This window comes from Neovison vison, chromosome 2, assembly GCF_020171115.1.
Source record: "Neovison vison isolate M4711 chromosome 2, ASM_NN_V1, whole genome shotgun sequence".
NCBI lineage: Eukaryota > Metazoa > Chordata > Mammalia > Carnivora > Mustelidae > Neogale > Neogale vison.
The window spans coordinates 72,881,822-72,908,137 of record NC_058092.1 but is presented as its reverse complement, the minus strand read 5'-3'; the positions used below and the strand labels follow the sequence as shown (position 1 = coordinate 72,908,137).

At 34.1% G+C, this 26,316-nt stretch overlaps 1 protein-coding gene across 5 annotated transcripts in view; it reads left to right on the top strand.

Annotated features, from left to right (window-relative positions):
- COL24A1 (collagen type XXIV alpha 1 chain) overlaps positions 1-26,316 on the top strand; it is a 395,660-nt gene that overhangs the window by 46,380 nt on the left and 322,964 nt on the right. For all 5 annotated transcript variants that reach the window (XR_006383188.1, XM_044238615.1, XM_044238616.1 and 2 more), the window contains 2 exons: positions 20,705-20,758; positions 24,090-24,143. Coding sequence is in view for 4 of the 5 variants with exons in the window: in XM_044238615.1 (XP_044094550.1) it covers positions 20,705-20,758; positions 24,090-24,143 (108 nt within the window). In the remaining variant the exon portion in view is untranslated. The remainder of the gene's footprint in view (positions 1-20,704; positions 20,759-24,089; positions 24,144-26,316) is intronic.

Here is a 26,316-nt window from a genome sequence, read left to right as displayed (position 1 = left end):
AGTAGCTCCTCTCTGTTCCTTTCTTCTTCTCTTGCTCTCTTCCCTTGTTGTATTTAGTATTGTGCTTAGATTCCATTCTTATTGTCTTTTGTATATCTATATCGGATTTTGCTTTTTGCTTAACATAAGGCTCATGTAATATCATATACATGTTCATATATAAAACAGTCTATTTGAAGTTGATAGCAACTGAAATTTGGTCAAATTCTAAAAGTCTACATTTTTACTCCCTCCTACATCTTATTTTTGATGTCACATTTTATATCTTTATTTCATGTGTCCCTTAACTCACTATTATAGTTATTTTTATTACTTTTGCCTTTTAACCTGCATAGAAGTTTTATAATAATCCACTACCTTTCTATATATTACCAGTGAGATTTATACTTTCATTTGTTTTCTTGTTATCAATTAATACTCTTTCTTTTCAGCTTAAAGAAGTCCTTTTAACATTTTTTATAAGGCCAGTTTAGTAGTGATGAACTTCTTTAGCTTTTGCTTGTCTGTAAAACTATCTCTCCTTCAATCCTGAATGATAATCTTACCAGCAGAGTATTCTTGGTTGTTTTTCCCCCCTTTGAGCAGTTTGGATATATTATACCTCTTTCTTATAGTCTGCAAAGCTTCTGCTGAAAAATTTGCTATTAGTCTTATGGCAGTATCCTTGTACAGAACAAGCTGTTTTTTCTTGCTGCTTTTGTAATTCTGTCAACTAGATGTGTAATAATGAGAGAAAAGACAGAGAACTTAGTTTTTTTTTATTTATTTGAGAGAGAGAGAGCAAGAGAATAATTAGAGAGGGAGAGGGAAAAGCATACTCCCTTCTGAGCAGAGAGCCCACTCTAGAGCTTGATCCTTAGACCCCTAGGTCATGACCTGAGCCAAACACAGACACTTAACTGACTGAGCTACCCAGGCTCTAAGACAGACAACTTCTAAATAAATTAGAAGTTTGTTTTAAAATTTGTGATTTCCTAGCCCTTTAAGCCTTATCTGGGGACTTCAAAGATATTTAGACTAGTAAAAGTTTCAAGTAGCTATAAGGGCCCAGCTCACATTCCTTCATGGGGCTGAAGTTCCGGGGAGCTTATAGTCCTACCTACCACCTCATCCATACAAATATGAAGGAAGAGAGAGAACTTGTGAGGGGAATTTCCACATGGCTTTATTCTCCCCCTCACCTTTCCCTATCTCAGTCAGTAATAATTAGGTACTCAAAACAAACAAATGAGTAATATGGAGAATAAGGGAAGGAGATAAAGATAGAGATAGTGAAAAGTATTTGATTTAATTAAAGTTTTAAACTGTGTATATTTAGAGGTGCCTGAGTGGCTCAATCAGTTAAGCATCTGCCTTCAGCTCCGGTCATGATCTCAGGGTCCTTGGATCAAGCCTTGCATCAGGCTCCCTGTTCTTGGGGAGTATGCTCCTACTTCTCCCTCTGCCCCTCTGCTTATGCTCTTTCTTTTTCTTTCTCAAATAAATAAATAAAATCTTAAAAAATAAAATAAAATGTGTATATTTAGAGAAGAAATATATTTGAGAAAATGAAAACCTCTGCAGTAAAAATTATTATTTTCTCAAGATTAAAAACAGTGTATTTTTTAGTATGGACTAGTATGAATGTGTTTTTGGTAAAATGATCTAGGATAGATAAAAATTTGAATTTCAAGTTGTTTTTTTTTTTTAAAGACTTTATTTATTTATTTATTTGAGAAAGAGAGAGGAGAGAGAGATCACAAGTAGGCATAGTGGCAGGCAGAGGGAGAGGGAGAAGCCGGCTCCCTGATGAGCAGAGAGCCTGATGTGGGACTTGATCCCAGGACCCTGTGATGATGAACTGAGCTGAAGGCAGACCGACTAAGTCACCCAGGCTCTCCTGGATCTCAAGTTTTAGTATTGTATTTAGTAGTGTGGCTATATTTTGACTATTTATAAATATTCACCAATAAATTATTTTTATGTGATCATATATGAGGGAATTTAAAAGCCCTACTTTTAATTTGTAAGCAACTAATTAGACTTCTTAAGAACTTAATTTTATAAGCTGGAATTAGTCTTTAATTTATGTTTAACTTAATAATTTGATGATTATGTCCAAAGTAGCCAAAACTGACCATGATTTATTTTAATTGCACATATTTGCAGAGGACATTAGATTAATGACAGGTGTTAAAAATTACCACTTTGTCTTAAATGCATCCAATAAGGCTTGTCGGGTGTGGTTTTATTAAAAAAAATTCCTATTTATGTTTACCATGAATTTTAAATTAACCAAGATCAATAGAACATTCAAACTTTATAATCTTCCTATAATTGTTTTCAAGATAATGCAAAAAATGAAGAGTGCAAGGTCTTTATGATAGATTTTGACATGCAATCATAGAATTTATTTTCCTTTAGGGAATAAAGATTTCTTCTAATTTAAGAAATTTTGAAGTATGAAGACAATGCCAAATATTTTTCTTTTCTCAGTTATTATTTAGCAGGAATCGCAGAGGTAGAGTTGTTGGCCGCTACAAAAAGTGTATTAAAAAGTCATCTTGTTTCTTGCACAAGAGATAATCTGTCCATTTCAAAGGGAGGTTACTTGAATCTATGGAAAGAGCAAATGAAGGCAATTGCAGTTTAGAAAGTTTTAACTGAAATAGGAAATGCAATGCATAATGGAATCTCTATACAAACATATTTGGATTAATGGGCTTTATAAAAGTCAATAGAACCAAAAGGTACCTTATATAAGTTAAATGATTTAAAGCACATAAAACATCTGGTATAATATAGTTGACACTTAAGAAAATGTTATTTTTCTTTTCTTGAAGGAGCTACTAATGAAGCAACTAGGCAAATTAGAAATGTGACTCGCTAAAAATACCACAGTTCTTATTTGGTAAATAAAACAAAAAGAGTGTTGTGATTCTTATGAGTGAAAATACCTTAAGACAGTATATAAATAGGTTTTATTTATAAGTCTATTTTAAAATTCATGAGAATAAAGCTTATTTTGCTAAAGTATTCTAGACTGCTGCAAAAACTAATCATTTTATTTTGTTTTGCTTTTACAATAAAATTAGTATTTATCATAAAGGACAGGAAATGTAAACTGATCTTGGTAGTTCTCATCTCCTTTCAGACGAAATGAGTTCTCACTATGTGTTGGTCTTAATAAACCCTTCATTGTTTAAATGCAGGGGCCAGAACTTACTCATTTTTGCATTTGTGTCTAGGCCAGTCCCCAGCATATGTTGGGGACTCAATAAATGTAAAACTGAACCAAAAAGCTGAATTTCGCACAGGTATCATAAGAGAAGGAGAACTAGTACTTCTTAAGATTCTAATCTCTGACAATTATTTTATGTCTGGCATCTCATTCAGGTTCATTTCAATTAAAAGTACTATTCAAATTAGTACTTTACTTTGCACAGAAGAAAACATCCATAGGGAGCTTAGTACTTAACCAAGGTAACACAACTTATAACTGGTCGAGTTATATTCAGAAGTGAATCTGTCTTACTCTCTTCCTAACGCCATGTTGTCTCGCACAATAGTGAATAATTAATTTATAAAACACTACCTAAAGGAGGAAGGGTGGGGTTGGGGTAACCTAACAGAATTTAAAGACTGTAGGAATTCATTTAACAATAGTAACAAAACATGTCTATTCCAACATTCCAGCTTATTCTGTGGATACTGATAATAACATATGAAGATAAACTGCATTAAGAGTGAAACTGATCTCTAGTACTTAGGAACTATGTTGTTAAATTGCTAAATAACAGAATGAAGTGCCACACAAAATTTTAGTGGCTACATAGCAATTTTTTTCAACATTAGTAACACTTACATGATTCAAAATAAAAACTGTTGAGCTCATTAACTGAAATCAGGAGACTAATGATAGAAATAATGAACTTCTAAGAAAAATTACAAGAAATGAATTCCAAAATGGTCAATAAACTGCTTGACATTATTAGTCACAAGGGAAATAAAAATACGGTCACAATTAATTACCATTTCACACCAACCAGAATGGCTAAAATTAAAAAGACTATAAACACTAAATGTTGGCAAGGAGTTAGAGCGTCTGAAACCCATACACACTGCTAGAGGGATTATAAAGTGGTACAAGGACCCAGAATATAGTTTGGCAGTTTCTTATAAAGTTGAACATAACCTACCCTATGACTCAGAAATTATATTCCTAAGTATTTACCCAAGAAAAAGGAAATAGTATCTGAAGAGACTTAACTGGAATTTCATAGCAGTGTTATTTACAAATAAAGTAAAAAACTATAATGAACCTGTTTCTAACAATAGGTTTTTAGTTTATCCATACAGTGTTACTCAGCAGTAAAAAGGAGCTAAATACTGACATGTAGCAACATGAATGAGTCTCAGAAACATTGGGCTGAAGGAAAGAAGCAAACAAAACACATGAGAATACATTGTATATGAACATCCAGAACATGGAAAACAAACCTATAGTGGAAAAGATCACAATAGTATTTTCTTGTGGGCATGGAGGCTGACAGAGAAGGGGCCTTTAGAAACTTACTAGGGTGATGTCAATATTTTATATATTGATAAGAGTATGATGTATGGTATATTCATTTGTCAAAACTCATCAAACGGTTAACACAGAGCATTTCACTGTGTATAAAATACACTTGACTAAAATAAAGGAATAAAAAAATAAAAGCAAGTACACTAGGGATTTTATAAAAACTTTGGGTATAGGCTGTTTTGAGATTGACTAAGTTTCATATTCTCTCCCTTCAAATAATTTGGTAAAGAGTGTTTTTGCATAAATAATTTGTTACAAAAGAAGAAGAAGAAGGAGAAAGATAAGAAAGTTTAATTCCATTTCTTATATACCAGAGAGAATAGCTTTTTTTTTCTTGCTGGCAAAATGCCATCTGGGTTCACAGTTTATCATATTTATCTATTTAATGAACTTTATTCACAGGGTGATGAATATTTTTATTACTATTAATTAAGCACATGATTAGTTATGCAGCAGATCTTTAAACCTGAGTAATGAATGCAGAGTCTATATCTTTAGCCTACCATATACTTATAATTCTAGGCCAGGCAATCTATTTGTAGTCAAGATAGTTCCTTTCCCAAAAACACTTCTTCTTCTTCTTTTTTTTTTTTTTTAAAGATTTTATTTATTTATTTGACAGAGAGAGAGAGAGAGAGATCACAAGCAGGCAGGGAGGCAGGCAGAGAGAGAGGGGGAAAGCAGGCCCCCCGCTGAGCAGGGAGCCCAATATGGAGCCTGATCTCAGGACCCCGAGACCATGACCTGAGCTGAAGCCAGAGGCTTAAACCACTGAGCCACCAGGCACCCCTCCCAAAAACACTTCTTAAAGGAAACTTAAAACCTTGCCATAAACATTCACAATTTATATTACTTTAGTCAAGTCCAATAGTTCCTTCAAATTTAATCCAGTTATTGAGAAAGACAAATATCATATGATTTCACCCACATGTGGAGCCTAAAAGAAATAAAAAGCAAAAAACAAATGAATAAACAAAAAGCAGAATCAGACAAGTAAATACAGAGAACAAACTGATGGTTGCCAAGGGGAGGAGGAATGGGCAAAATCGGTGCAGGGGAACCGGAGATACAGGCTTCCTGTAATGGAATGAATAGGTCATGTGAACAAAAGGCATAGCATAAGGAATATAGTCAGTGATGGTGTAATAACATTGTATGGTGACAGATGGTAGTTACACTTGTGATAAGTGTGGCATGATGTAAAAAGATGTTGAATCATTATACTGCACATCTGAAACTAATGTAACATTGTCTGTCAACTATACTCAAAAAGCGTTTTAAAATTAAATTAGATTTAAAAAAAAGTTTGCCAGTAAAACAAAAAAATCCAAGTTTAATTCAGTTATATGAATCATCTAACCTTAATAAACTGTAATAACAAGGTCTCATTAGTAATATTAAGTTAAATGTTATTAATAATAGTTAATATTGAATCCCAAAGAATAATCTTAGTGCTATTTCTATTCCAGATTTTGACCCAGTATCCCCATGTCTTCTAAACTAAAAGTCCCATTTTCTTTACATGTGAATAAATAAATATATTGAGCATAGATGTTGACCCATTCTAAGAAATTTTGCTGAATCAAATTGCTATGAAAAATGTTCAGTCCAGCATTTTGAAAGTGTTAAAGTGTATGTTAAAATGTTGAAGACTGAGGTGCTTCTGTTATTTTGATCAACAAAGGGACCATCTTATAAAGGACCAGACAAAAGAATATGATCCTTTCTTTTGATTCTATGCCTGTGATTTCAGTTAAAATATGACTTAACTCTACTGAAAGTGCTACTTTCTGGGTACCAAAGATTATTACGGTCACGTCAGAAGGATTCTGGAGCTGATCTGAAAGACTTCTAGCCAAAGAGTGATGTGATATGGACTTCATTAAGGATAATAACTGCAGCTGATTGAATCCCATCAAATATGTCTAAATCCATTGAGTTATCATGATGCTCAATACAAACAGACAAATCTTCTCTGGTCACCTTTAGAGGATGCTAAGGAATTACATCTCTGAAATGATCAAATCCTCTCACACCAACTGGGTATTCAACATTGAGTTAGTGTCAGACTCCACTGCCTATATTGAGACAACAGCCACAGAGGAGTTGTCCAGGCTGCTCATGTTTCTGTCTGACTGACTACAAATTCAGGGGTTCTCACAGCCCCCCACTCCCCCAGGCTTAATACTGCACAAGAACAGCTCACAAACTCGGGAAAACAGATTTCTCAGTCTATTATAAAGAATACAACTCAGGAATAGCTATGTGGAAAAGAGCATATAGGGCAGGATATGGAAGGTGAGCGCTTAGAACTTCAGCGCCCTTTCCAGGTGTGCCACCTTCCGGGCATATTAATGTGTTCACCAACCTGGAAGCTCTTGGAATCGCTTTGTTCAGAAGTTTGTGTATTTCAATCTCTCATCCTCCCCTCCCCCCACTCTGCCTAAATTCCCACCCTCTAGCCACTTGTTTGCCTTTCTGGTGACTAGCCCGCATCCTGAAGCTATCTATGGATACCACACTGAGTCACCTTATTAGCATAAACTCAGATGTGGCCAGAGGGGATTGTTATGAATAACAAAAGACACTTGTGGAACTCAGGAAATTCCAAGCGTTTTAGGAGCTCCGTGCCAGAAGCCAGAACAAAGACAAAATATATATTTTTATTATACTACAATATCATTATTTTGAAAAATGATAAATGGAAGAAAAATAAGGGGAAGGAAAAAAGTTTTCTTATAAAATTATTTTGCTTTTTTTTTAAATAGAACTTAAACTCAGGACAACCAAATAGCTGATGAAGGATATTTTCTCTCTATAGAAAAAGCTAGGAAATGAGGAAAGCATGTTAGAATTTAAAATTACCATTTTTGCAATCCTGATGAGGAAAGGGTTGAAGAACAGCAAAAATAACCCAGTCAATCCAAATGCCTTGGGGCAGGCGGCTGCTTGACAGTCTTTGAGGATAAGCTGATGGAGATAAATCCTAGAAGATAGGTCGGAGAGATAGCCAGAGCCGGATGACATAGGCCCTTGTGTTGGCAGGATTTCTCTGCCTTTAGTGCTCGTGGTTCTTGGTCATCTCACTTCAAAGAATGAAGAGGTAGACCAGACTAAGACTGATGAGCAGCAAAGAGAAGTTTATTGAGCAGTAGTACAAAGCTCCCAGAGAAGGAGGAGACCTCAGAGGGTTGCCCTCAGAGTTTCTAAGTTTAGGCGGTTTTATGAGCTCTTTTGCAGAACTATCTTAAGCAATCAAGGTGTGCTGAGTCATGCCAATCAGGACTTTGGTCATATATCTGTCTGCCTGTTAGGTTAATATCAACTTGCTGATGATCTTTTTTGCTGACATTAATGAAGGATTGTCATTAGAAAGGCAGGCAAGGACAAGGGGCAGTATACTTAACAAACAGTGTTGTTAATTTCAGCGTACAATATAATGGTTCAACAGTTTTATATATTACTCAGTGCTCATCATGAGAAGTGTACTCTTTAATCCCCATCACCTATTTTATCCATTCCCCCTACCCACCTCCCACCAGTAACCACCAGTTTGTTCTCTATAGTTGAGATTCTGATTTTTGTTTTTTCTTTTCTTTTCTTTTTCTTCTTTTCTGTTGCTCTTTTTTTTTTTTTTTTTTGATTCTTAAATTGCACATGAGTGGGGTCATATGATATTTGTCTTTCTTGGACTGACTTATTTCGCTTAGCATTGTATTCTACCTTCATCCATATTGTCGCAAGTGGCAAGATTTCATTCTTTTTTATGACTGAATAATATTCCATTACAAATAGTATATATACATCCACACATATATCCCCATACTCCACATCTTTGTCTGTTCATCAATCAGTGGACTTGGGCTGCTTCCATAATTTGACTTTTGTAAATAATGCTGCAATAAACACCAGGGTACCTGTATCTTTTTGAATTACTGTTTATGTATTTTGGGTGTAAACACATCATAATGCAATTACTGGATCATAGAGTAGTTTTATTTTTAACTTATTGATGAGCCTCCATATGGTTTTCTAGAACGGCTGCACCAGTTTGCCTTCCCAACCAGTTTCTAGTCCCACCAACTTGCACGAGAGTTCTTTTTTCTCCACATCCTCACTAACACTTAATTTCTTGTGTTTTCAATTTTAGCTGTTTTGACAGGCCAGAGGTAATTATAGTTTTGATTTTTGTTTTCCTGATCATCAGTGATGATGAACATCTTTTCATGTGTCTGTCAGCCATCTGTATGTCTTCTTTGGAGAAATGTCTGTCTGTGTCTTCTGCCCATTTTTTAGTTGGATGATTTGGTTCCTGAGTGTTGAGTTTTTAAGTTCTTTATATATTTTGGATACTAACCCTTGTTCAGTTATGTCATTTGTAAATATCTTCTCACATTCAATATGTTGTTGGTTAGTTTTGCTAATTGTTTTCTTTGCTGTACAGAAGTTTTTTCTTTTGAGGTAGCCTCAATAGTGTATTTTTGCTTTTGCTTTCCTTGCCTTGGGAAATATATCTAGAAAAATACTGCTGTGGTCGATGTCAGAGAAATGATTGCATGTGCTCTTTTCTAGGATTTTTCTCATTTCAGGACTCATATCTAGCTCTTTAATCCATTATGAACTTATTTTTGTGTATAGTGTAAGAAAGTGGTCTAGTTTCATTCTTTTGCACGTAGCTGTTCAGTTTTCCCAGCACCATTTGATGAAGAGACTATCTTTTTCCCGCTGGATATTCTTTTCTGATTTGTTGAAGATCATTTGACCATATAATTCTGAGTTTATTTCTGGAATTTTTCGGTTCCATTGATCCATCTGTCTATTTTTGTGTCAGTACCATACTATTTTGATTACTACAGATTTGTAATATAACTTGAGGTCTGGAATTGTGGTAACTCTAGCTTTGTTTTTCTTTTTCAAGATTGCTTTGGTTATTCAGGGTCTTTTGTGTTTTCATACAAATTTTAGGATTGTTTGTTTTAGTTCCGAGAAAAATACTGTTGGTGTTTTGATAGTGATTGCATTAAATCTGTAGATTGCTTTGGGTAATATAAACATTTTTAACAATATTTGTTCTTCCAATCCATGAGCATGGAATGTCTTTCCATTTGTTTGTGTCATCTTCAGTTTCTTTCATCATGTTTTGTAGTTTTCAGATTATAGGTCTTTCACTTCTTTGGTTAAGTTTATTCCTAAGTATTTTATTATTATTGTCGCAATTGTAAATTGGACTGATTCCTTAATTTCTCTTTCTGCTGCTTCAGTATTAGTGTATAGAAATGCAACATACTTCTGTGCATCAGTTTTGTGTCCAGTAACTTTACTGAACTGTTGGTTCTAGTAGTTTTTTTGGTGGAGTCTTCAGAGTTTCTATGCAAAGCATCCTGTCATCTATAAATAGTGGAAGTTTTACTTCTTCCTTACCAATTGATATCTTTTCTTTATTTTTATTGTTTGTTCACTCTGGCTAAGACTTCCAATACTATCTTGAATAAAAGTGAAGAGAGCAGACGTCCTTATCTTGTTCCTGATCTTAGGGGAAAAGCTCTCAGTCCCCATTGAGTATGATGTTTGCTGTGGGTTTTTCATACATACCTTTATTATGTTAAGGTATGTTCCTTCACAACCTACTTTTTTGAGAGCTTTTATCATGAAAGGATGTTATGTTTTATCAAATGCTTTTTCTCATCTATTGAAATGATCATATCCTCTTCTTTCTCTTGTTTATGTGATACGTCATGTTGATTGGTTGGTTGGTTTGCATCTTGGGGATAAATCCCACTTCATTGTGGTAATTTTTTAAATGTATTGTTGGATTTTATTTGTAAATATTTTGTTGAGGATTTTTGCATCTATGTTCATCAGAGATACTGGCATGTAGTTCTCTCTCCCTCTCTCTTTTGGTGGTATTTTTACCTAGTTTTGGTATCAGAGCAATGTTGGCTCATAGAATGAATTTGGAAGTTTCTTTTACCCTTCTATTTTTTGGAATAGTTTGAGAATGATAGATATTAATTCTTCTTTAAGTGCTTGGTAGAAGTCACCTGTGAAACCATCTGTCCTGGACTTCTGTTTGTGGGATTTTTTTGATTACTGATTCAATTTCATTACTGGTAATCGGTCTGTTCAAATTTTCTATTTCTGCTTTGGGAAGTTTTGGTTGGTTATATGTTCCCAGGAACTTATCCATTTCTTTTAGGTTGTCCAATCGTCGACCTATAATTTTTTATAATATTCTCTTACAATTGTTTGTATTTTGTGATGTTTGTTATGCCCAAGTTTTCACATCCAAGAGATCACCAAGGAGCCAACACCGATGCAATCACAAGAGGGTTTATTTAACAAGCTCAAGCTTGGGCCCAAGTATACCTGACACAGCAGTGTAGGGACTTGGACCCAGAACCAGATTACAGTCAGAGTTTTTAAAGGCAGAGTAGGGGTGGACTCAGTGGTAGGGGTGGGTGAGGACAAAGGGGATTATGGAAGATATAAGTCTCTATGGAATTTTGGAAGCAAGGTTTCTAGGACCTTGAGGGGCTAACTGTTGTCTGGGGAAAAGGTTATTCATTACCATTAATAAAACCTTTTCCTGAGACCCTTTAGATGTATATCAGTGGGCCATATGCTTGGGAATGATTGTCAACACTATCTTGGCCGGTTAGAGATAAAGTTTCCTAAAGGTATTGTTTTTTGTTTTTTGTTTTTTTTTAATTTTTTAAATTTATTTATTTGAGAGAGAGGCAGTGAGAGAGAGCATGAGCGAGGAGAAGGTCAGAGGGAGAAGCAGACTCCCCATGGAGCTGGGAGCCCGATGCGGGACTTGATCCTGGGACTCCAGGATCATGACCTGAGCTGAAAACAGTCATCCAACCAACTGAGCCACCCAGGCGTCCCCCTAAAGGAATTGTTAAAGTAGACTTACAGGATCCTGGTTGGACCTGTTGGAGTAGGGGGTTGGTCAGGCTAGGATTGTCCTTAGCAAAACCTCAAGGTGAGGGCAGTTGAGTCCCCAGGGGAGAGCCACTCTGTTTCAAGAGCTTGTCAGTAGGTAAGGAATTTCAATGATTTTCTTCTGTCTCTGTTTCCCACATCAATGTTGGCTGTTATTTCTCTCTCATTTGTGATTTTGACCCCTTCCTTCCTTCCAGTCTGGCTAGAGGTTTATCAGTTTTGTTGATCTTTTCAAAGAACAAGCTCCTGGTTTTATTTATAATATATCCTATTATAAATATAACAATAATAATAATAATAATGTTATTATTATTTTTAGTTTCTATATCATTTATATTTGCTCTAATATTTATTTCCTTCCTTTTGCTGGTTTTGGATTTTTTTTTTCTCCTAAGGCTGTGAGGTATAAGTTTAGCTTGTTAATTGAGATTTTCCTTGCTTCTTGAGGTAGGTCTATATTGCTATAAACTTTCCTCTTAGAACCACTTTTGCTACATCTCAAATATTTTTGACCTGTATGTTTTCCATTTTCATTTACTTCCATGTAAGTTTATTTTTTCCTTTAATTCCTTGGTTAACCTATTAATTGTTTAGTAGCATGTTATTTAATCTCCATGTATTTGTGCTCTTTCCATTTTTTTCTTACAGTGATTTCTGGTTTCATAACATTGTATTCAGAAAGTATGTATGACTGATCTTTCTGAATTTGTTGAGACTTCTTTTGTGATCTAGTATGTGATCTATTCTGGAAAGTGTTCCTTGTGCACTTGAAAAGAATGTGTGTTCTGCCATTTTAGGGTGGAATAGTCTGGATATATCTGTTAAATCCATGTGATCTTGTGTGTCATTCAAAGTTACTCTTTCCTTGTTGATTTTATCTTTGGATGATCTGTCCATTGATGTAAGTGTTACAGTGCCCTACTATTATTGTATTACTATTGATTAGTTTCTTCATGTTATTGTTAACTGTTTTTTACGTATTTGGGTGCTCCCATGTTGGGTGTATAAATATTTACAATTGTTATATCTTCTTGTTGGATTGATTCCTTTGTGATTAGTGTCCTTTGTCTCTTGTTACAATGATCCCGGGACTCCAGGATCATGACCTGAGCTGAAAGCAGTCGTCCAACCAACTGAGCCACCCAGGCGCCCTCAGCTTCTTTTTATCACAGGCATTTGCATGATAAATAGACTATCATCCTCTCACTTTCAGTTTGTTGGTGTCTTTAGGGCTGACGAGTCTCCTGTAGATAGTACACAGATGGTCTTTTTTTATCCACTCGGTTACTCTGCTGTGTCCTTTGGTTGGAGCATTTAGTTCATTCCCAGTAGTTATTGATAGATTTGTATCAAATGTATCAAATACTGCTGTTTTGTTACCTTTTTAGTGGTTGTTTTTGTGATTTTTCTTTGGTCCTTTCTTATCTTGCCCTCTTTCATGGTTTGCTCATTTTCTTTCGTGATATATTTGGTTTCCTTTCACCTTATTCTTTGCATATCTATTACTGGTTTTTGATTTGTGGTTATCATTAGGTTTTTGTTATAGCAGTCTATATTAAGTTGATGGTCACTTTTGTTTGAACTCGTTCTTTACTCCTCTCCCCACCACATTTTAGATATATGGTGTCATACATCACATCTTTTTATTTTTTTAATCCCTTGACTGATTTTTACAGATGTACTTATTTTCATACTCTTATTTATGGTCTTTACTTTCCACCAAAAGAATCCCCTTCAACATTTCTTGTAGGGCTGGTTTAGTGGTCATGAACTCCTTTAGGTCTTCTTCATCTATGAAGCTCTTTATATCTCCTTCTATTCTGAATGATGTCTGTGCTGGATGGAGTATTGTTGGCTGCAGATTTTTTTTTTTTTTTTTTTTTTAGCACTTTGATTATATCATGCGACTCTCTCCCTTGCTGCAAAGTTAAAATATTGTGTATTTTGTAGTTTTTGGTTATAGTGTCCAATAAATACCAATTAGACAAAGGTGGTTGATGATGGTCAGATTTTCTCTATCCTTACTGGTTGTTTTTTTTTTTTTTTTTTTTGATTTTTTAAATTTATTTGACAGAGAGAAATCACAAGTAGGAAGAGAGGCAGGCAGAGAGAGAGGGGAGAAAGCAGGTTCCCTGCGGAGCAGAGAGCCCGACGTGGGGCTCGATCCCAGAACCCTGGGATCATGACCTGAGCCGAAGGCAGAGGCTTTAACCCACTGAGCCACCCAAGCGCCCCTGTTTTTTTTTTTTTTTAAATATACTTATTCCATTAATTACTGAGAGAGGTGTGTTAAAACAGCCAACTATTATTTGTATTTGTCTGTTTGTATGTTTAGTGTTTAGGAAATATTAAGTCAGTGTTAGGTTCATTTACTTCACAGCTCTGTGTTGTGCATATATGTTTAAGGATCGTTGTGTCTTTTTATGAGACTGATCCTTTCTATCATTATCAAGTGTCTCTCCTTATCTCTGGAGGTACTCCTTTACACCAGCTTTTTTATGATTATTGTTTGACTGGTATATATTTTTCTTTTCCTTTACCTTTCTATATTTAAAATGTATTTCTTATAGATAATACATATTAGATCTTGCTTGTTTATCTGGTCTGATAATCTCTGATTTTAATTGGAATGTTAAGTCCATTTATATTTGTGTAATTATTGATATGATTTGGTCTCACCTACATTGTCATTTCTTTTCCATTTATCTCAGATATTTTATGGTCTTCATTCCTCCTTTTTTGCCTTCTTTTGGGTTAATAAAATATTCCATAGTATTCCATATAATTTCTCTATTGACATTTCAGCTGTATCTCTAACTGATTGATATTAATAGTTGCTTTAGAAATTACAATATCCATCCTTAACGCATTCTAGTTTACTAGAGTTAATATGGTAACAGTTCATTTAAAATATAAGACCCTTATGACCCTATGATTATATTTATATAATCCTTTGTGTTTTATTGTCATTTATTTTACATCTATATCATTATAAACCCTAAAGTGCAATGTAGTAATTTTTGTATTAAGTGATCAGTCTTTAAAGAAATTAAGAGAAGAAACAAACAGGGGAATCATTTAATATTTCTTCATTTATTTTCATTTCCAGGGCTTTTCATTTCTTCCTATGGATCTAATTTCTAGTTGGTATCATTTCCCTTTAGCTAAAAGAATTTCCTTCAATATTTCTTGGGGAAAAATCGTACTGGTGTTGAATTATCTTGGTTTTTATTTACCTGAAATTTGTTTTATCTATGTTCTTTGAAGTATATTTTTATAGAATATAGAAATCTTGGTTGAGAGTATCTTTGTTCCAGTTCTTAAAGATACTTGTGGGGCACCTAGGTGACTGAGTGGGTTGAGCTTCTGCTTTCAGCTCAGGTCATGATCTCGGGGTCCTGGGATCGAATTTCATGTTGGGCTCTCTGCTTGGCAGGGAGCCTGCTTCCTCCTCTCTCTCTCTGCCTGCCTCTCTGCCTACTTGTGATCTCTCTCTGTCAAATAAATAAAATCTTAAAAAAAAAATAAAGATACTTGTGGTTCTTGTCTTCTAATCTGCACTGTTTCTGATAAAAAGTTAATCATTAGTCACTTGTTATTCCCTTTTGTGTAATGTGTCATTACTCATAGGCTGCTCTTGAGGCATTTCTCTTTGTCTGGCTTTTAGCAGTTTGATGACAATATACATAGGGGTAGTTTCCCTTAGATATCTCTTGTTTGGAATTCACTGAATGTCTTGGATCTGTAAGTTTTTGGTCTTTCTGTAATGAATCTGGGATATTTTTGGCTATTACTCTTTCAAGTAATCTTTCTGTCCCATTCTTTCTCTCTTTTCCTTCTGGGACTCCATGTATGTTAGACTACTTCATGTTGTCTCACAGGTCACTAGAACTTTATTTTTTCATTTTTTTCTTCTTTACTTCGATTAGTTAATTTCTATGGATCTCTACTTAAGTTTACTAAACTTAATTTCTGCCTTCTATAATATATTGTTAATCTCATCCAGAAAATTTTTCATTTCAGATAGTATATTATCAGTTCTAGGATTCTTCTTTTTTATTATAGTTTTCACTTGTCTGCTGATATTTCTGTTTCACTAATTATGATGATCTTACATCTTTAAATATATTTATTATAGTCAATTTAAAATCCTCTGCTGTTAATTCCAATATATGGATCCTTTTGAGGTCTGTTTGTATTGACCACTTTTCTCTTTAATGCAGGTCAGATCTTGCTTTTTTTTGTATGCTTAGAAACATTTGATTATGTACTGCGTATTATGTTTAATATGTGGAAGAACTTTAGATTCTGTTAGTTTTCTCTGAAATCCTTTGATAATGGCTGATTTTTTTTTTGTTCTACAATTACATAACTTAAATTATTTAGTTAATACTTTAAACAATTATTATAAATAATTATTTATAATAATTGCTTAAACTATTATAAATGTTTATAAATTATTATAAACAATTATTTATAACAATTATTTAAGTTATTAATTAAATAACAAATAACTGGCTCATCGTCTTAAACTTGTATGGGTTTTGGCAACTTTTTTAAGGGACAGATTTTTTTCAGTTTTGCTTATAGTGTTAGTGTTAGTCCAAGCATATAATGCTTGCTTCTAAAGTATAGCCCTTCCTGAATTTCAATGGAAAGGTGATTACCAAGGCATTTACCATGTCCCTTAAAGTGATGTGACTCAAATCCCAAATTATTTCCCCTGCAGCCAGCAGCTAAAATTTATATTCAATTATTTTAGCCTTCTGGTTGTTGCTTTTTGGTGAACTCTGGAATCCATCCCATGCAACCACGTTTAGGATCAGCCAAGAATTGAAGAGAGTCTTTATCTAGATTTTGGGGGGAAGCTATCCTCTTTCTTTTTTCATTTCTTTTCATCTGTTCTTTTCTTTTCTCTCTAGGATTTCCCATCTCAACTTACAGTTATTCAGGTAGTCTCACACTCTGTCCTTTGACACCATTAGCCAAAACATCTACGGTTTTTTGCTTGAATTCTAGTCATTCCATGCAGACTGTGGAGGGTCCTTAGAAGAAAAGTTGTAGGGTAGCTCAGTTGACTGAGTGACTGCCTTCAGCTCAGGTCATGATCCTGGAGTCCTGGGATCCTGGAGTCCCAGGATCAGGTCCCACATCAGGCTCCCTCCTCAGCAAGGGATCTCCTTCTCCATCTGACCTTCCCCTTCTCATGCTCACTTGTTCTCATTCTCTCTCTCTCAAATAAGTAAATAAATAAAATCTCCAGAAGAAGAAAAAGAAGAAGACGAAGAAAAGTTGTATGAATGTGTATTATACCAAGTGTGGTTCTTTTCTTGAATCCCCTCCAGCGTGTCCTGCTTTTTGATTGTTCTCCTATGCATTCAAATAATTCTTTTATGTATTTTGACCTATGGATACATATGGACAGAGAATTTTCCAAGGACCAAATCTTTGAGTATCCCAGAGTTTAGTATATTAGGATGAAGAAGAGGAACTAGCAAAGGAGACTGAGAAAGAATGACAATGAGGTAGGTAAGGACAATAGCCTGAGTGGGTTAGGTCCAAGAGAGAATGGAAGAAGTCTCCTCATTAGTACAGGAGTTTTGCTCTCAAAATAGTGTAATGGAGCAGAGAAAAGAGATGTAGCTCAAAGAAAGTTGTTTTTTAAGATTGGAGAAATTACAGTGTGTTTACTTATTGATATCAATTATCCTGGGAAGAAATAAAAATTAAAATAATGTATCAATAAAATAAAAATAAAATAAATAATAAAAATAAATAAATAAAATAAAAAATAAATAAAATAAATCAATAAAATAAAAATAAAAAATAAAATAATGGATCAATTATGAGAGAAAATAATTGAGAGAGAATAGTGGGTTTGGTAATGCAGGCAGAGTATTTTTGGAACAGATTTATGTGGGTGATGGATTTGGTTGAGACAGGTTGTGAATGTTAAAAACAAGATCACCCACTTAGAGTGGAGAGCAAGAGTTATGAAATAATTATCTATGAAAATGGAAAAGTGAATTGACTAAGATAATTATTAGACATATCAAAAACAAAAGAAAACAAAACCCATTAATGTAAAAAGTCATGAATTTAAAGTGAGGTTTGTCAGCATGATTGTTTTCTCTTAGTCACAGTTAGCTACTAGGGGATGGGACAGAAGAGGTGGTGAGTTTAGATTTAAGAATTTCTAGATAAACTTGTAAGACAGAGGTAGAAAGAAAAAGTGGTGCCACTTATGTATGCAAGGAAGTGATTATAATGTCAGACCTTGGTATTTAGGCTGCTTAAGGATTGGAAGTTAGGCCACATGGGGATGAGACACTGAAAATATGGTGGGATCACATATTAGCAGTTGCAGTAGGTCAAATAATTGTTGTGGTTGCTTAGAGAGTGAGCTAAAAAAATAGGAAGTATTGCTTAGAGAATGTAATGCTTCAAATTTTATGCTTCAAGTATTATGGAGGTCATATAGTTATTAGTAATGTTAAGGTGAGGAATATTCAAGTGATGTTACCTCAAGATCATGTCACTTAGTATTTCTTTTATGGGACTCTCCAAATTTAGCTCATCCATATTTGAATTCTTAATTCCAAAATTTTTTTATTTAAATTTTGCTGTTTCATCAATGATCATTCACATATTGTATTCTCTGCTTTCTAAGATGGCAATAATTGTAAAATAGATTTTAATGATTGTCTCTGGTCTTGATATTTTTAATACTTACATATGTATACTCTATAGAGAATTTTACCTATATTTTACAAGCTAAACTAGGCATATATTATTATTCTTATTTCCATTTTAAAGAGGAGGAATCTCGAATTCAGAGAGATTAAATTATTTGTTCAGTGTTTTCACTCTAAGTCCCAGTGTTCTTTCCATTATATTGAATGGTCTCTAATCTGATAAATCTGTTCTAACATGCTAATGGGTCTAGTACTTAAGAAGTTTTCCTCACTAGAGAGAGGGCCCTCAGAGACCCAATAATAGTCTGAAAGAGCTGTGCTGAAAAATTATTTATAAAATCATCCATGTCTGCTATATAGACTATATAGCAGAATAGTAGACTAGGTGGGACTTTGAGAATTCTTTGAGTAATAAAGAATAGGCAATTTCCTTTTCCTCTTACACTCAAAAGGATATATAATTCCTTTAACAAAGTCATGTAGAAGTCTGTATTGAAAGTCAAAGTCAATTATATTTATTTTTTGATTTGAAAGGGGATTTGAAAAGCCAATCAAGTATGACTAAAAGTGTGTTGGGAGTCATAGAATTAAAACAAAATGAGGGAGAAAGCAAGAAATTTTGGAGTCTTCTTTAATGCAGAGAAATATACCCTACTTCCTTGACATTAGGTAAAATTGGCATGTTCAATAATCTCTGCTCATGCATTTTATACTAAGGAGGATCCCAACGCACGACTGGCCAAGTTAAGAGCATTCCCTTCATGAAGACTGGAATTGGTTGTAGAACAAGTTGGTCAATAAACTCAAGTACATTTGTGTAGGAATAAAAGAGATTTAGCATGTATTTCTTTAAATATGTTGCCCAGATACATAAGCCTTATGAATAAGAGAAAGCTTTCTTTAAATATGATTTTTATTAATCAATTGATTACTTTTATCCATGCTCTCAGAGTATTTTTTTCTAATGAGGATGAAATGTTTAATTAGTTGATAAGAGAAAGTAGACAGATAATAGGAAATTTGGAAAGAACCTAAAAATAAGAATTTTTAGTGTGATATTTATAAGTAAAAATTTTATTATATTTAAAGTTTAAATGTAAGAATTTTATTACATTTAAAATTTTCAAGGGCTATCATTTCTTAAGTTCTTTAAAAATTCTTTGTACATATTGCCTCAAATCAGTTGGCCAGGTTTTCTAATAAAAGACTGTAATACATTAAAACCAATAAGTATGATTTTTATTTAATAGACATTGTGATATGAGAAAAAAAAATTGAACCAGTTTGCCAGTACTTTTCTAAGCAACTTTAATCAAGTCATTTAACATTTCTGAACTTCATTGCTCCTCTGTCTATAAAATGTGTTTTACTAGATAAGCTGTAATATCTCTTATAAATTCTAACTATATTAACTTTTTTTCTGGAGAATGGATTGAGTTCTTAAATATTGAGATATCATTAAAACTCTTTCTCAGTTTCCATAATTTTGTAATCAATGGCCTAAAATTGTAGGCTTAATAATAGAAGTTGTGATAGCTATGGAAAGGGAGAGGTCAACCTGGAAAACAGCCTTTCCTTAAAAATTTTCTTTGATTCAAGAGTATAGGCTGTTTAGCCAGTGAAGATTTATTTCTAATTTGTGAAATAGGAAGACTCATAAAATGGAGAACCAAAAAGACTTTCCTTTTGGTCTTCCTTCTCTTTGGTTTGAGTGGTATTTGAAAGCATCCCTGAATTTGTGGAGGAACACATGACTATTTCTCATAGAATGAAAATAGCATTTAGAACTCTCTAGGAATGGAAATTATTACTAGTTGAGAATGGTAAGGAAATCATAATTAGAATTATAGAGAGTCTGAATTGTGGCCTCTTAATTATGAGATGGGAAATAGAAAAAGAGATCCTTTGCCAGTAAGCAGAGTAAGAAAGATTAATATTGTGCAAAAAAATTTTGTTGAAACCTAATGTAATATTTCTCTTGAAATGTAAAATATAAGATTTCCAAAGTAGGAAAAGTATCTATTTTTATATATATTTTGGCAATTAGAGGTATTTCTGATTTATTTTTTATTACAAATTAATGCTTGTACATTGCAAGATTTTGGAAAATATTTAAACTGGGAATGATATCATAAAATTTTAAGAATTATAAGCAGATTTTTTACTTAAGGTTACTAGTTTTCCAATGATAAAGTAGGAGTTATAACTGAATATGTCACAAAAGTGGATGTTAATGGAGCCTTTATATAGGTCCCTTAAGGAAAGATGTTTCAATGGTAGCATTATTAGATTTTTAAAATCATCCATGACAATCTTCTCAGGATTTAAAACTAAGGCTAATAAAAATGTACAATAAAAAAGCAAATAATTGCCCATCTCAATTTAAAATAATTTTAATACCATATATATATCATTTTATATTGCATTCAACTGAAGAAGTGTGTTATACTGTGTATAATTTATATGTCACAACGTGTTTTATAATTATTTTACCTAGGGCCCCAAAGGAGATCCAGGATTTTCCCCTGGTCAAGCTGTACCTGGAGAAAAGGTAATTAGTTGCCCAAGGAATAAAATCATGGTGATATATTTCATGCACTAAAAATTCATTTTTACCTTTTTAAAATGTAAATTTTACTTGATATCAGATGGAGGAGATAGAAAACTAGAGAAGGTATCAGACAGACAAGGTAGAGAACTTGAATGAAGGAAGAAATATTTGAAAAATAAATTATATCAGCTTAATATGTTAATTAAAATAGTCACATTATTTTATTGAGTGTCTGTGGTGGCCTACCATTGTGCTACCTGCCCTTTAGGGATGGGTGGGGTGAAACATTAGAGCAGTATGTGACCCTAATCTCAAAAATTTGCTATTAAAAGGCATACACACAATAATACATAAATTCTAATGCCGTTTGTGCCTTTTTTAGACTATTCCATGTACTTTATCTTTTCAAGTCCTGAGTAATTGAGAAACGCACTCATTATTATCTTGTTTTCCAGTTAGGAAAACAGAATTCTTAGAATTTAAATGACTCATTGATACTAAATGGTTAAGTTAATGATATATTTGTTTGACTTAGTCTAGTATGCATTTCACTTTATTGTAATGCTGTAAAACATACACATTCACATTTAGGTAAAAAGAAACTAACATTTTGAATAAAGCTAGCAACAAAATCTTTGTTAAGAGGAGGATACTGTTTTCTAGTGAGTCTGAATAAAATTAGAGTCTTTAGGAATACATCTGGGAATCTCTATTTGGACAAGTGTGATACAAGTATAGGATGTTTTTCTTTGTATGGTTTACATTCACAAACTTTTAGAATCCCTGAGTAATTTTGGTGGTTCCTGGGTTGAAATCTGACTTTTTAAAAAAAAAATTTTATTTATTTATTTGACAGAGAGAGAGATCACAAGTAAGCAAAGGAGCAGGCAGAGAGAGGGGGGGAAGCAGGCTCCCGGGGAGCAGAGAGCCCGATGTGGAACTCGATCCCAGAACCCTGAAATCATGACCTGAGCTGAAGGCAGAGGCTTTAACCCACTGAGCCACCCAGGCGCCCCTGAAATCTGATCTTTTAATTGGCTTACAGAAACTCTTGTAAACTTAAAAAAAAAGAAAATCATATTAATGAACTTTACAGGTATTACATCAAAAAGTAAATCCTCAAAAAATTTTTAATCTAGAATCTTGAGAATTTTATTCCTGTGATGGAACTGAGTTCACTGAATATAAATAATTTAGAAAGAGAATGGAAATTTATTAGAAAGTTATTTTCATTTGTCCCTTAGTTATTGTGGGGAAAAATATCCTGCAATCTGAGAAACAAAATGCCATCTTTTAAAATATCTAAATATAGAACATTTGATTTCTTACTTAAATTTAGAAAGTAAAGCCTATTCTGTTTTGGTGACTTCTTTAAATCCCCAAATTAGGTCTTTACATTTATATCAAATGCTTGGTTTTATCTTTACTTGTGGCTTTCCTGTACAAGATATAGGGTGATTTGGTATGTGTACAGTATCTGTATGAAATATAGGATGATTCAGCATTGGAATTGAGGCTTGGAAGTATGTCAGTCTTTTTTCACTTTTTGAGTTAGTCATATACTAATTGTGGTTAATGTTGTATAGGAGTAAGGTAGTAAGATACAGGATTTAATAATATATTGCCATTGAGCTTTAAGTGAAATCCAACTCTTAACATTGAGAGATGTATTTTTAGAATGGTAAAATTTAAAAACATTTCTTGGACATTGTATTTAATTGCATTTACATTTAAGATTAAGTTAAAAAAAAAGATTAAGTTCAAACTGAGGAGGCAAGATATCAGTTATATACATACATTATGAATACAAATAAAATATGAACTTCATATTGGTGAGAGTTGAGGGGTTTGGGAAACAGTTATGTTTTATTTTTAATCACTTAGCCATTTTTACAATAAATATATTGTCAGTGATAACACAAAAGAAGCGCAGGGTCTAGTCCTTCAGCATGGAACATGTATTAAAGAACGTCTCTCATAGAGCATGTTTAAGTGTTATGCCATTTTGGAATCTCAGTGGCACACAAAAATAACCACTAAATGGTGCCTTTTGTTTTTCCTTTCCTATAAGTCATATGAGATATTATGCTCATTTTCCTGGTGGAGGAACTTTAAAAGGAAATCTAAGTGATCCACCCATGATTAGACCTAGTGGAAGGAGACAGCCCTCCAATAACCTTTTTCCTAGTGCAGCTTTCTTTCCCCCCATCAGAGTAATGAAGGTTAAAAAAAAAAAAAATCTGTATAAAATGGTCATCCCATCACAAATGGAAGCCATCTTAGTAAAATGTCAAGAAGTATTAAAATGAAGATAGTACAAATGGAAAGGTATTAGATTGTTTATCATCAGAAACATTCTTTTCTGTTCTGATTATTTAATTTGATGACATATTAAAGTACATAGTGCAGTAAACGTTAAACACAATACAGTCACTTAGGAGTTTATTTAGGATTATTACCTAAGTACCCTTTTTTCTTTCACAACATTTTTTTTTTTTTCAATGCACAATATATTTGTTGCAGCAGAAAGAGGGAGGGGAAGGGAAGTAAAGAAAAACCACTTGCAGCTAAGTGCCTCAAGATTATCTTCCCATTCCTTTGTGGTGTTTTCTCTTTGTCAGTTTATACAGCCTCCTCTGTATTTCCCACCGTCACTTCTACCTGCCGGACACTCCTTCCCCCTCACATGAGTACACTTTCTCCCTCCTATCCTAAGATGGGCTCAGAGGCCCTCATCAAATCTGCAGGATCAGGAGGATGGACTGCCCTAATAGGTGAAGTCGCATCTGCTGGAGCCAAACATGCGTCCTCCCCCAAAATTTTCACAGTATTTACTCCCCAGAGGTGCAGCAGCCAATACCAGTGTAGCCGGAAGTGGAAGTGTCCCTTTCTCTGGTGTGTCATGTGAGCCCAGCCCTTCCTCCCCGTAACCCAGTTCCTAGTGGGAGTCCTGCTAGGAGGCAGCCAGCCACTGCTGCACCACGAGGTGCTTGCAGGATTTTTAGGTAAACTTTTTTTTTTTTTTTTTAAATGCAGTAAACCTTGGAACTATAGGAATTTGGGGAGTTTTTCTCATTCCTAGAGAAAAGAGCATCAGGGAAAAAGGAGCAGGAGTATGGAGGCGGGGAAGTACAGTGGGAAGAGAAATACCAGGAGCCTCAGAAAAAGTCTCAAAAGGACTCAGAAAAGAGGTGGAACTTGTGGTGGACTGCAAAGATTAGAAATGAATGCAGTAAGGTTTTGACGTCCAAGATGAAATCCTGTAGCAAGGGAATTCTAATTTTCACTTCCTTTTCATAACATTAAACTTCTGTTTGTGTTTTGTTCTTAGGGGAATCAAGGCCTTTCTGGATTAATGGGGCCCCCTGGTATGCGAGGTGATAAGGTAAGACCCCTAACACATAGTTTTACTTTGACATAATTGGATGTCATCTGGATCTAGAAGCTCTTAAACTCTTTAAAATCTCATTTTGAAGTTGTGCCCAAAGTCATTGTTTTAAATTACTTTTTTCAGCGAAAGAGATTAAGATGCTGTCCTCATCCATGAAAGTGGAGCCCACAAAACCCTTCAAAAACAAAACCCCTTTAGTTAATGATGGGGACAAAATTCATGTGGGGAACGAAGTTAAAGTCACTGATAGAATGTTGAAGCTTTTCTTTTCTTCTTCCTTTTCTAATATTAGGGCAGTAACCCACTTCTGAAACTCTGAAGTCACTCTTCAACTTTTATATGTGAAGTGAGATATACTTGGTTATAGGTATACCCTTTTTAATTTACCCTAAAATAACTTACCCTAAAATATACCCTTAGTTTATTTTCTTAGGAAATAATCCTTTCTGCCATGATATACATGAGAATGTGCAACCTGAAGAGTAGGAAAGAAGTGAGAATTGGGGATGACTGGTAAAAAACAGTAGTGGTATGTATATGACTAAGCTTTTTCTGAGGTAAAAAGAAATATTAACATAATTGCTAGAATTATTTCAAAGAAAATATGTTGTGCAATTTCCTATTTCTTCTCTCTATATTCAGCTTATTTTGTTTTTCCCAAATACTGAGTTGTTGATTTTCTACAGGGGAATAGGAAGATCAAAAATATCTTTCAAAGTATTAAGGGCCCCCAAATATTGCAGGGCAATATTTGACTTGGTATGGCTATCTAAATACAAATAATAATGAGCTGTGTTGATATCTTAGTGTGTCATATTCCTTTCCTCTTGGGAGATTTAGGTTGGAAGTGTTATTTAGGCTCTGGTTACTTGGTTCAAATCCCATCTGCCATTTTTTTAGGTCCCATTGATTTGGGTAGGGTGCTTAACCTCTCTACCCTTCAATCGCCTCATTTGTAAAATGTGGAAATAATACTACCCATTTCATAAGGAGGTTTGGGGAACAAGAAATGAGATAATCCATGCAATACAGTGTCAGACAAGGAGTGTCAGACAAAAAGTGTTAAACAAAGCCCTAATAACTGTTAGCCATCAGCTCTTTATCTGGTTTTAGAAATCTGACCTTGTTTGTTTTCTTCATAACTCCTGCTAAAGGGCTGAATGTTAAAATATTGAGAAAGATTTTGATCTCATATTGTATTTTTTCTTCCACTATCCTTATTTTTATGGCCTTCAGATTAATCTTCATCATAGACAGTGCTTAGAATCTGATCATTTCTTTGAGGTTGTTGTTTGCTCCTGTGGAGTCAGAAAACTGGAGAGTGATCATTGCTTTTTTTTTTTTTTTTAAGATTATTTATTTATTTATTTGACAGACAGAGACCACAAGTAGGCAGAGAGGCAAGCAGAGAGAGAGGAGGAAGCAGGCTCCCTGCTGAGCAGAGAGCCCAATGCGGGGCTCGATCCCAGGACCCTGGGATCATGACCTGAGCAGAGGCTTTAACCCACTGAGCCACCCAGGCGCCCCGAGAGTGATCATTTCTAACAAAAGTGGTCTTGATATAGATAGTCATGAATCTGTTTGATTAATACTACTTAGTATACCCCTGACCACTAAGTATACCTCTAAAGAAACTGTTTGGATGAATAGCATCAAATAGAGACAGTCTCATGGAAATTATCTTAACTATTTTATTTGCTTTTAAATATACAGTTATTTCATCCTGAAGATTGATACTGCATATGACAGAAAAACTAATCATTACTTTCCAAAGTTAAATGATGCCAGTGGTTCATGAAATCAGCAATCCAGAAAAAGGAACTCTAAGTAAAGGTTGAATGGTTATTGTGTAGAAGAATATATAAAGAAGTGTCTATAGAGATAAACTGGAAAAGGCTAATTTTAACCATTAAAGCAGATTATCTTAAGACTAATACATGCTTTTTGGTCTGTGTAAGTCTAGTAATGTGAAATCCAGCACTATTTTAAACAAATCGGGTTATAAATTATCTTTCACAGACTTCTTTTCCTCTTAATGATTTCTTAAACTTAAAATCTGCCTTTTTGTTGTTGTTGTTAAAATTGATATAGGAACCAGGGATCAAATAGCAGCTGTATCTCAGTTTTCTCTAGAGATAAAATTGAAAATATTTATTTGAAGATTTTA